This window comes from Lithobates pipiens, unplaced genomic scaffold (genome assembly GCF_037356315.1).
Source record: "Lithobates pipiens isolate NorthernLeopardFrog02 unplaced genomic scaffold, aLitPip1_a1.2 Scaffold_35, whole genome shotgun sequence".
Lineage (NCBI taxonomy): Eukaryota > Metazoa > Chordata > Amphibia > Anura > Ranidae > Lithobates > Lithobates pipiens.
In genome coordinates this window covers 25,171,015-25,183,528 of record NW_027507811.1, presented here as the reverse complement: position 1 = coordinate 25,183,528, position 12,514 = coordinate 25,171,015, and the positions used below count along the sequence as shown (strand labels likewise).

At 43.9% G+C, this 12,514-nt stretch overlaps 1 protein-coding gene across 1 annotated transcript; it reads right to left on the bottom strand.

Moving 5' to 3' along the window:
* Positions 1-361: 361 nt before the first annotated feature.
* On the bottom strand, positions 362-11,966 carry LOC143956311 (uncharacterized). The gene is made up of 6 exons (XM_077466529.1): positions 11,811-11,966; positions 4,267-4,410; positions 4,018-4,177; positions 3,804-3,901; positions 3,551-3,689; positions 362-1,642 (listed from the first exon to the last, which is right to left on the bottom strand). Exons 1-6 carry the CDS (start codon positions 11,886-11,888, stop codon positions 963-965), a joined length of 1,299 nt encoding a protein of 432 aa, XP_077322655.1. The 5' UTR covers positions 11,889-11,966; the 3' UTR covers positions 362-962.
* Positions 11,967-12,514: the final 548 nt, after the last annotated feature.

Here is a 12,514-nt window from a genome sequence, read left to right as displayed (position 1 = left end):
AGCCCCAGTAGTTTGTACCATGAACTGATCAATATGACAAGCAGCATTCTAGAACAGTCTGCAGCTTGAGACACAGATCCAAGGGCTCTCTCAGAATATACCTTCTGTTGATGGAAAGCCTTACCCATGTTCCTGATAAAGGACACCAAAGTTACACTCCTGAGCTGTGAAAACCCAGGAACTCCTGTTTTTTTGGAAGCTACTTCAGATCTCTGCAAGTGAAGATCAGCATGGGATGTCTAAGCACCCAACTTAGAAAACACATAGCCTTCTCCAAAGGCCATGTTCCAGTAAGTCGCCCTCTTATCATTGGCTGATGAAGAACAAGTGAGAACAGAAACAAAACCAGTCCACACTATGGTTTACCAATGAGAACTTTATTTGAATGCTTATCTTTATGTAACAAAAAGGAAAGACACCCAAAGGAACCAACCATTCCTTCCAAAGAACTTCACTAAATAAAATGGAAACTCAGCAAAAACTGATTGAAAGAGAAGAGAGAATCTGTCAGGTTAGTGTTTTCTATATCGCTGTAAAGGAAATTTCCATGACTTCTTGTTCCACCGACAACTATAAGTCTCTCCGAAGAGGACACCTCCAGCCATGAAAAGTAGATCGAACTCTTACTCACTCTACTAAATAAGGGTTATATTGATGACTGGAGAGATTTCCAGCAATTCTTGCTTGCATGGCATCACAGGAAGAAGGGGAAATCCCCAAGAAGAAGGGCAAAAACTTTTTTTTGCAAAACTACATCATGAAGATGCACAATAAATTATGAATAAAATAAGTATTTGTTGTAAGTAATGAAATACAAAAACAGAGGTTACACCACAACAATAAACTAAAGTATTCCATAGGAGTTGGCTGATCCTTCCACATTGCCACGTCTTTATGGTACAACTTTTCTATGGACACATCGAATCAGTCTGGGACGCTACACCGCCGTTTTTTCAACGGTCTCAGGTGGTGTGCGTTCTCTGGTGGAGAATTAGTGTCACTTTCTGTGCAAAACATTTGCCGCAATCTAAACAGGAAAACGGTTTCTCACCGGTGTGGATCCTCATGTGTTTATCGCGGTTTCCCTTGTTAGAGAAGCTCTTTCCGCACTCGGAACAGGGAAAGGGCTTCTCGCCGGTGTGGACTCTCTGGTGTATGGTGAGCTCCGATTTGTTGGTGAAGGACTTTCCGCACTCCGTACATGAGAAGGGCCTCTCCCCGGTGTGGATTCTCAGGTGTCGAATGATCTCCGATTTCCTTAAGAAGGACTTCTCACACACATAGCACAGAAAGGGTTTTTCACCGGAGTGGGTTTTCTGTGGTACAACCGGGTCATGTTTTTTTGTGAACGAATCCTGAAATGAATGCAAATTATTGCGAGAAGATTTCTCAGGAGGGTCTGATGATTTAGGTCCTCTACGACAGCGTGGTTGGACATTCGAGATAATAGTACCTGAATTATCTTTGGATAAATCACCTACTATTGAGTGATTGGTAAGATTTGCTGATCTAGGTTTGTGATGTTTATTTTTAGTAACATTGCTTACTCCTGGAGAATACTGTGCCATGTCCATATCTTCTCTATTATAGTGTGAAGACAAAACAGGACGTCCCTCCGGGGTTTTCCAGCCACCGCGTCCTCCTGTTGGAAGTCATTTTTATTATCATTAATAATAATAGCATGTTTAACGTTCATGTTTTTCAGTTAGCAGTCATGTATGTTGGGCTAATGAACTGGGTAAAGTAATAACACAAAAGATAAAAGTCAGATATGGTGTACAAAGCAACTATAACACAATGGGTGAAGGTCAAATACACTAATGATATCAATATAGAGAGGAATAGAGATGGACTTTCTTTCCCTCACCTCATTTGTTGGGAACATGATGTTCTATTGAGGAATGGAGATGGACCTTTCATATGGTGTAAAGCAGGGATCCTCAAACTACGGCCCTCCAGCTGTTGCGAAACTACACATCACATGAGGCATTGTAAACCTCTGACATTCAGACATGACTAGACATGATGGGAATTGTAGTTCCTGAACAACTGGAGGGCCATAGTTTGAAGACCCATGGTGTACAGTATCTCCACCTCGTTTGTTGGGAACATGGCGTTATATTGAGAAATGGAGATGGACCTTTCATATGGTGTACAGTATCTCCTCCTCATTTGTTGGGAACATGACGTTATATTGAGGAATGGAGATGGACCTTTCATATGGTGTACAGTATCTCCTCCTCATTTGTTGGGAACATGACGTTATATTGAGGAATGAAGATGGACCTTTCATATGGTGTACAGTATCTCCTCCTCATTTGTTGGGAACATGACGTTATATTGAGGAATGAAGATGGACCTTTCATATGGTGTACAGTATCTCCTCCTCATTTGTTGGGAACATGACGTTATATTGAGGAATGAAGATGGACCTTTCATATGGTGTACAGTATCTCCTCCTCATTTGTTGGGAACATGACGTTATATTGAGGAATGGACCTTTCATATGGTGTAGAGCAGGGATCCTCAAACTACGGCCCTCCAGCTGTTGCGAAACTACACATCACATGAGGCATTGTAAACCTCTGACATTCAGACATGACTAGGCATGATGGGAATTGTAGTTCCTGAACAACTGGAGGGCCATAGTTTGAAGACCCATGGTGTAGAGCAGTGATGGCGAACGTTGGCACCCCAGATGTTTTGGAACTACATTTCCCATGATGCTCCACTACACTGCAGTGTGCATGAGCATCATGGGAAATGTAGTTCCAAAACATCTGGAGTGCCAAGGTTCGCCATCACTGGTGTAGAGTATCTCCTCCTCGTTTGTTGGGAACATGACGTTATATTGAGGAATGGAGATGGACCTTTCATATGGTGTACAGTATCTCCTCCTCGTTTGTTGGGAACATGACGTTATATTGAGGAATGGAGATGGACCTTTCATATGGTGTACAGTATCTCCTCCTCATTTGTTGGGAACATGACGTTATATTGAGGAATGGAGATGGACCTTTCATATGGTGTACAGTATCTCCACCTCATTTGTTGGGAACATGACATTATATTGAGGAATGGAGATGGACCTTTCATATGGTGTACAGTATCTCCTCCTCATTTGTTGGGAACATGACGTTATATTGAGGAATGGAGATGGACCTTTCATATGGTGTACAGTATCTCCACCTCATTTGTTGGGAACATGACATTATATTGAGGAATGGAGATGGACCTTTCATATGGTGTACAGTATCTCCTCCTCATTTGTTGAGAACATGACGTTATATTGAGGAATGGAGATGGACCTTTCATATGGTGTACAGTATCTCCTCCTCATTTGTTGGGAACATGACGTTATATGGATGACCTTTCATATGGTGTACAGTTTTTCTGCGGCATGAAATATAATATAGGTAGAATGAATACTTTTTCATCATATAACAAGCCAATTTTATTGTTTTGAAAAATTTGTGTGAAGGTTTGTTGATTTTTCATTATATTTGATCAATCCACATATCTAAACTGCTGCTTTCTATATAATACTTACTTTTGCTGACATCCAGAGAAGATTCCTCCTTGGTAATTGTCACCATCATTTCATCTTCTGTCATAGACATCTGGTTTCCTCTCACAAAGATCTCTTCTTCCTCTTTAACCTCAGTTTTGATATTGATTACATCTACCCCCTAAAAAAAAAAATCACAAAATGATGGCGAGTACTAATTATCCTGAGACTACACAGAAGAATTTTTATCTTATACAGTTTAGAGTTTGCATTCAGCATCCTCAGTCCCACCTACCTGATGATGGTGAGGGATGGTGTGATCTTCCTGTGTGGAATCCCGGGAATACAGAGGACGGGGACATCTCTCTGGTGGGTTCCCATTACTGGATCCATCTGTAGGAAACACACACACTGACTGAATACATTGTTTCTATGTGTTTATCAGATGATGGGGGATCTAGGTGGACCCTCCGTACTGCTCTCTCCTTTACAATAAAGTCTCCTCTTACCCGGTGATGTGAGGGGCGGCTGATCCTCCATCATGACGTCCTTGTAGAGATCCTTGTGTCCTAAATATTCCCGCTCCTTCATCACATCATCCTCCTCCTCCTCCTCTCCATCTTTTATCTCTTCTTTGATAACGATATTAAAATTGCTCCAGTTTCCATTCTGAATGTAAAATAAAAGTATTATTAATGCCTCTGCTCCTTAATGGAGACATCCTGACACAACGTCCCGGAATTCCCGGCACCGCTCACCTGTCCTGTCAGCAGCTCCATCATCTTCTTGGTGGCTTCCAAGATCTTCTGTTCATTGTTTTGTTCTTGAATCAGTAAGGAATTTAGCGGAACCGTAACTGGACTTCTTCTACCTCCCAATGTCTTCTTCACAACTATGTTATCCTGTGGAGAGAGATTAGCAATCACTATATACGTTTCCCAACAAAAGAAGCTACAACTTGCTGCCGTTACCGTTTTTTTTTTTGCTAGGATCTGATCCACAACATCTCTCTTTCAGCAAATCATAGCTACGCATTTTGTTCCTTTTTGGGATAAAGGTTTTACATGAATAAATAAAAGCTGACCATTGCAAGCACCCCCTTAAGGGACACAGGATGAAGTATTTTTCAGTACTTTGGGTTATCCTGAAGTAGAAAAGATGTAGCTGGATAGCCGCACTCCGAATTATTCAACTTTATTTCAAAAATGTAATTAAAATCATAGCATCTAGGCTGGTAAACAGACTAACTGCACAGCCGCTGACATGTTTCACACCGAACACGGTGCTTAGTCATAGCTAATGAGCAGAATATACATACAGAGCTATATACACACACACACATGCAATTAGACAAATGAATAAAATACGTGTATAACAAGATAGCAATTAAGGAAACACCTGTGAACATCCAAAGTCTGAAGATTAACATTTAAATGGATGAAAGGAAAAAGCCTTTTTGAAACATGTCAGCGGCTGTGCAGTTAGTCTATTTACCAGCCTAGATGCTATGATTTTAATTACATTTTTGAAATAAAGTTGAATAATTCGGAGTGCGGCTATCCAGCTACATCTTTTCTACTTCAGTTCCTGTTGCAAACAGAAGCCAGCACCCTGTGGGACTTTGGAGACAGCTGTTTTGGGAGAAGTCATTACCTTAGAGCGGTAATTCTTTGTATTTTGGGTTATCCTGTTGCCTTCAGGAGACTGAATACTGGCAAAACAAAAGGACAGCCCAGTATAACCCCTCCCAACCCTCGCCTGCCTTAGTTTTATAGCAAACAATAGAAAGAATTGAGGAGAATGACCCCTTGTCCATTACCGTACTCAGAGAAAGGGATGCCATGCTACGTTACAGCCTACTCCTATAACCACTTCAACACCCAGGAAGACTTACCCCCCTTCCTGACCAGGCCATTTTTTTTGCATTTTGTAACTGACAATTGCGCGGTCGTTTGACACTGTACCCAAATAATATCTATCATTTTTTTCCCCACAATAGAGCTTTCTTTTAGTGGTATTTGATCCGCTCTGTGTTTTTTATTATTTGCGCTATAAACGAAAAAAGAACATTTTAAATAAAAATAAAAATACATTTTTTACTTTCTGCTATAAAATATATCCAAGTAAAAAAATCGAATTTCTTATTTTGGTAAAAAAATATCCCAATAAGTGTATATTGATTGGTTTACGCATAAGTTATAGCATCTACAAACTATGGGATATATTTATGGAATTTTTTTTTTTTTTTTTTAATACTAGCAATGGCAGTAATCAGTGACTTTTAGCCGGAATGCAATATTGCGGCAGACAATCTGACACTTTGTGGGAACCAGTGACACCAATACAATGATCAGTGCTAAAAATATGCACTGTCACTGTGCTGACGACACTGGCTGGGAAGGGGTTAAACATCTAGGGTGATCAAAGGGTTATCCATGTGCCTAACCAGTGTTTGTGTTTACGGTGTCCTGCTTTTGCTAAGGGAAGTGATGGATTCTAGTCCCTGCCTTGCAGAGACACAGAATCGACCCCCCCCCCCCCGTCAGAACTGAGATATGCCTTGTTTACATAAGCATATCTCAGTTCTCCATGTGTTACTGGCAATTGGCGCCAGAGGACATTGGGTTCTGGGGACCCACAGATCAGCTTGGGCTGTGAATCATCACAGCCCACATATGCCCACTGTAGGCGAAATGCAGAATCGCATATGTGTAGCGGTAAAAGTGCTGTAGGGCGGGTGGTCAGCAATGTTTAATCTAAATGAGCCTGAAGTTTGTAAACGTATGTAGCACCCTGGAGTTTAGGCAAGGTTGCTCCTCAAAAATATATTTGCCCCAGAATCTTGGTGAATTTTTAGAGCTCAATTGATTTCTCCCTACCTTGTTGCACTTTTCTCTTCTACCACTAGGTGGCCGGGGTACTTGGTGGTACTGGAGATGAGAAGGGCATTGCAAGGTCAGGTTATGGGTATATGGGGTATCTCAGCCAATGGGCAGGCGTTTTCTTGAATCCCTTGGCCTGCTGGGAAAACTTATATATTCATAGTTTCATAGTTAGTAAGGTTCAACAAAGACACCAGTCCATCCAGTTCAACCTGAGTGAGTGTCTACAATTGTCCCCATCCCTGTACATTGCACACTCACATTGGTCCCTACCCTCATGGAGCCCACAATCCAAGGTCCCCATTCATATACTAGGGCCAATTTTGGACAGAAGACAATTAACCTACCTGCATGTCTTTGGAGTGTGGGAGGAAACCGGAGTACCCGGAGGAAACCCACGCAGGCACAGGGAGAACATGCAAACTCCAGGCAGGTAGCGTCGTGGTTGGGATTCGAACCAGCGACCCTTTTTACTGCTAGGTGAGAGTGCTAACCACTACACCACTGTGCCGCCCAAAACCTATATATTCGGGTGGAGTCAGGTGATCTATGTTCTGTGCCACCTGGATGGCTGTCTGGGCGGACGTGTATTGTATTGCCCGGGATGCTAGGCCGGAGATGAGGCCTATCCCGGGCACATCTGGCTGCTAGGCTTTCTGAGGACCTAACCTATCCAGACTGCAAGAGAGCATTGTAGGGTTGGGATTGCGGCTTGCAGTCCAACCAGAAGTGACGGTTCTGCCGGCCGGAGAACCTGTCGTGGTCGGAGGTAGAAGGGAAAGCTGTCACCACTAAGGGACCAACCGCCTTATTACCAGGGACCGCAGCGAGTAGCTGAAGCAAGTACCGGAGCAGTATTCCCACCAACCAGGGATGGTGAAGAATCGGGAAACTTCAGTGGGTATCAAGCCAGGGACCCAACCAGCGGAGGTGACCCTTGCAGAGCAGCCTTGTGTGCCAAGCCAGGGACCCAACCAGCGGAGGTGACCCTTGCAGAGCAGCCTTGTGTGCCAAGCCAGGGACCCAACCAGCGGAGGTGACCCTCGCAGAGCAGCCTTGTGTGCCAAGCCAGGGACCCAACCAGCGGAGGTGACCCTTGAAGAGCAGCCTTGTGTGCCAAGCCAGGGACCCAACCAGCGGAGGTGACCCTTGCAGAGCAGCCTTGTGTGCCAAGCCAGGGACCCAACCAGCGGAGGTGACCCTTGCAGAGCAGCCTTGTGTGCCAAGTCAGGGACCCAACCAGCGGAGGTGACCCTTGCAGAGCAGCCTTGTGTGCCAAGCCAGGGACCCAACCAGCGGAGGTGACCTTGCAGAGCAGCCTTGTGTGCCAAGCCAGGGACCCAACCAGCGGAGGTGACCTTGCAGAGCAGCCTTGTGTGCCAAGTCAGGGACCCAACCAGCGGAGGTGACCCTTGCAGAGCAGCCTTGTGTGCCAAGCCAGGGACCCAACCAGCGGAGGTGACCCTTGCAGAGCAGCCTTGTGTGCCAAGCCAGGGACCCAACCAGCGGAGGTGACCCTTGCAGAGCAGCCTTGTGTGCCAATCCAGGGACCCAACCAGCGGAGGTGACCCTTGCAGAGCAGCCTTGTGTACCAAGCCAGGGACCCAACCAGCGGAGGTGACCCTTGCAGAGCAGCCTTGTGTGCCAATCCAGGGACCCAATCAGCGGAGGTGACCCTTGCAGAGCAGCCTTGTGTGCCAAGCCAGGGACTGAGAAGGCCAGTGAGGTGAAGCTTAAGAAGTATCTGGAGTGCCAAGCTAGGGACCCAGGAGAGAGGCTGGGGTGACGCTTGAGGAACACACCACCGTGAAGATTGGAGGAGCTCAAGGAATTCAGTGTCGGTGAATCATCTAGTCTAGAGAGACCGGGAGCTCTGTGGGCTGAAGAACTACAAGAAGTGATTGAGGTGGAAGTGAAGGAACTGTTACTCTTTGTGTTAGGAACTGTTAAAGACTGTTGCCATAGGAGACAGCATCCCTACACATGCGGATGTGGCGTCTTGCTGTATGCCTTACCCTGCATGGTTGTCCTCCTATTGAAGTCTCGGAGTCTTGCAACTACCTAAGGGTGTCCTGACTCCTGGCCCCCAACCATCTCTCCCGCCAAAAAGACTGTTAAGAGAAATAAACTCTGTTGCATTCAAGAAGTGTCTGGCGCCCAATATCTTGCACCCATCATGCCTCACAGCCCACCACATACAGAAGGATGTCGGCTATCTCTGGCCCTGGAGGTTCTCATTAGGGGGCCTGGGACCTTGCTACACTTACTTTGCGAAGATCCCCATAAATTTCCTTCCTTGAATTCTGTAACGCGTAGTCACTATGCCCTGTGTGTAGGCACTGCTGCGCCACACATTTCACAGAGCCTGCCTTCCGATCTACAGAGGAGCCGAGAGGAGGAGTTTCATGTGGTGGAGTCCAAGAATCACTGCTTGCAGGCAGCAAGGTACCATGGGACATGTAGTCCTTAGAAACCAAAAGTAAACAACGGTGAACAAAGCTGTAAATCAGGGGGGTCTTCAAACTATGGCCCTCAGGAACTACAATACCCATCATGCCTAGTCATGTCTAATGGGATGTGTAGTTTCGCAAAACATCTGGAGGGCCGTAGTTTGAGGATCCCTGGTGTAAATCATGCTGGGAATCCAGGAAGTTGTGGAAAGAGATGACCAGCAGACAGGCAGCGCTCACACCATGAAGGGAGATCCTACAGCTTATATTGGATTGTCTAAAAATAGCCACCGATTACGGGATAAATGACACTGGCAGGGAAGGGGTTAAACACTAGGGGGCGATCAAGGGGTTAAGTGTTCCCTGGGGGAGGTGTTTCTAATTGTGGGGGGGGGGGGGGGGGGAAGGAGGGGACTGACTGGAGGAGGAGAAGAGAGATCGCTGTTCCTGATCACTAGGAACAGCAGATCTCGCTCTACTCCCCTGTCCGTTTACATTGACAGATCTCCGTCCTGGCTCTCTGAGGAGCGATCGCGGGTGGATCGGCGGACATCGCGGCCACGCTCATTGGCGTCGCGCCCCCTTATAGCTTCTTAAAGCGCCCGACGTACAATGACGACGATTCGCGCAGCCGGGCCAACCTGCCACAGTATGACTGTGGCGGCTGGTCGGTAAGTAGTTAACTGACAATTGCGCGGTCGTGCGACGCCGTACCCAAATAAAATTGATGTCTTTTTTTCCCCCCACAAATAGAGCTTTCTTTTGGTGGTATTTGATCACCTCGGCAGTTTTTATTTTTTGCGCTATAAACAAAAAAATAGCGAGAACTTTGACAAAAATATATATTTTTTACTTTCTGCTGTAAAACACATCCCCATTTTTTTTTTTTTTTTTTTTAGCTAATTTCTACGTCAATTATAAAAAATAAAATCGCAGTAAGCGTATATTGATTGTTTTGCGCAAAAGTTATAGCGCCCAGAAACTATGGGATTTTATTTTATTTTTTTACTAGTATTGGTGGCGATCAAAGTGGGACTGTGAAAATGCGGCGAACAATCAGATGCTAACTGACACTTTTCGGGAAACAGTGACACTTGGGCTACTTTCACACCGACGCGCTTTACAGGCGTTTTAGCGCTAAAAAGTGCCTCTCCTGGCACTCCAGTGTGTGCGCTTGCGGGACATAAAAAAAAAAAAAAAAGTCCTGCAAGCCGCATCTTTGGGGCGCTTTAGGAGCAGTGTATACACTATTAACCCCTACATCAACCGGTTAAAGGCACCTTGCTAGCAGCAAAAAAGTGCCGCTAAAACGTCGGTTAAGCGCTGTTAAATAGAGCGGCGCTTTACCGCCAACGCTCCTCGGGCCCCGATGTGAAAGTGCCCTAATACAGTGATCAGTGCTACAAAATATGCACTATCACTGTACTAGTGACACTGGCTAGGAAAGGGTTAACATCGGGGGCGATCAAAGGGTTAAAAGTGTCCCTAGATTGTCCTTACTCACTGTGGGGGGAGGTGATTAGACTAGGGGAAGGTACTGATCCGCGTTCCTGCTTAGCAGAAACACAGAATCAACACCTTCCCTTCCGACAGAACGGCAATCTGCCTTGTTTACATCGGAAGACCGCCGTTCTGCCTCTGTAGTGTGTAATCAGCGGACAGCGTTCCTGCGTTACCCGCCGCTGTGTGTGATCACCGGCAGCGCGCACGTGTGCGCCCCAGACCCGGCACTGCCACATCACGTACTAGGTCACGTGATCTGGCACAAAAGCGGCCGCACTGCCGCAGTATATGTACGGTGGGCGGTACTCAAGTGGTTAAAAGAGAAAAAAAAAAGGAATAAAAAAACCATGCATACCCGTAATGACATAACCACAAAAAAAAAAAAAAAAATAAATAAAAAGGAATAAAAAAAACAAAAACAAAACAAAAAAAAAAAAAAAACACATGTATACATGTTTGTTTTTTTTTTTATTCCTTTTTTTTTTTGTGGTTATGTCATTACGGGTATGTTTTTTATTCCTTTTCCATAACCACAAAAATAAAAATTAAATAATAAAAAAAAAGAATAAAAAAAAACATGCATACCCGTAATGACATAACCACAAAAAAAAATTAAAAAAAATAATAAAATAAAGGAATAAAAAACATGCATACCCTGTGATGACATAACCCCCCCCCAAAAAAAAAAAAGGAATAAAAAACCATGCATACCGGTGAAGACATAACCATAAAAAATAAAAATAAAATTAATAAAATAAAAAAAACATGCATACCCGTAATGACATAATCACAAAAAATAAAAAAAAGGAATAAAAAATAAAATAAAAAAAAAAAAACATGCATACCTGTGATGACATAACCCCCCCAAAAAAAAAAAGGAATAAAAAAACATGCATACCGGTGAAGACATAACAATAAAAAATATAAATAAAATTAATAAAATTAAATAAAAAAACATGCATACCCGTAATGACATAACCACAAAAAAAAAAAACATGCATACCTGTGATGACAGAACCACAAAAAAAAAAAAAAAAAAAAACATGCATACCCGTAATGACATAACCATGAAAAAATAAAAAAATAAAAAAAGGGAATTAAAAAAACACGCATACCCGTAATGACATAACCACAAAAAATATATAATAAAAAAAAAAATCTTTAGAAGCAACAAATGTTTGCAATTATCCAACTTTTTCTTGTAATTTGTTTTCAATAAAAAAAAAAAAAAACTAAAATTCATCCAGTTGCATAAATTATCATTTTTTTCATATAAATATGTAATTTTTGGTCAATTAAATAAAAAAAATGACAAACAAAAATAGCAAACCGAACATATACGTCCCCGAGACACTTCCCGGGATCTGTTTGTAGAATAAATCCGGAGGAAAGTTATTTTTTTCGGTCAGATATCGATCAATAAAATGAAACCAAACATATGGGTTGCGCTCCCAGAATCCTCCTCACCTCCCCGGTCAGCAGGTAGATGATCTCCAGGGTGAGCCGTAATATCCTCTCCGTCAGGTTGGTACAATTTGCCTCCATCGCTCCCAACTCTGTCCCATTCACTTCCTGCAACAATGGTGCCCATCCCCCCCTCCCCCCCCAATGCTCAGCATCGTGGGTGAAAGACAGGCTCTTCTGTTGTTGGTTCCTGTCGGCCATTTTGTTGTAGCCCGGTGATTTGGAGGCACACGCTGTTCATTATAGAACAATACTAAAACCCGAGGACTTCTATTAGAGAAATCCAACATACAGAGCCATTGTAGTGTCACAGTTTGATGCCTATCACAGGATGGTGCGGAAGTGACGTTGTTGCGTACTGCGCATGCGCGATGCGCTCCAAACGCTCGCGCCGTGCGTTCCAACATAGTTTCGGCAATACAGTTCAGCGAAACCATCACATAATGTTACGGAAGTGATGTTACACACAACACAAACACGGGCCACGTTGTTGCGTACTGCGCATGCGCGATGCGTTCTAAACACTTGCGCCGTGCGTTCCAACATAGTTTCGGCAATACAGTTCAGCGAAACCATCACATAATGTTACGGAAGTGAAGTTACACACAACACAAACACTGGGCCGTTCGTTACAACACTAATACTTCCCTTGTTACCTAGTAGGTTTTGCATTGCTGGGACTTGTAGTGCCTATCCTGAGCTACATG

What these genes read in the sequence shown, in the direction of transcription:
- LOC143956311 (XM_077466529.1), bottom strand. Translation starts at nt 11,888, where the DNA reads ATGGAGGCAAATTGTACCAACCTGACGGAGAGGATATTACGGCTCACC. An exon ending in GCCGCCCCTCACATCACCGG is followed by an intron (nt 3,902 to 4,017) that starts GTAAGAGGAGAC and finishes TGTTTCCTACAG; the next exon opens with ATGGATCCAGTAATGGGAAC. An exon ending in CCATCCCTCACCATCATCAG is followed by an intron (nt 3,690 to 3,803) that starts GTAGGTGGGACT and finishes TTTTTTTTTTAG; the next exon opens with GGGGTAGATGTAATCAATAT.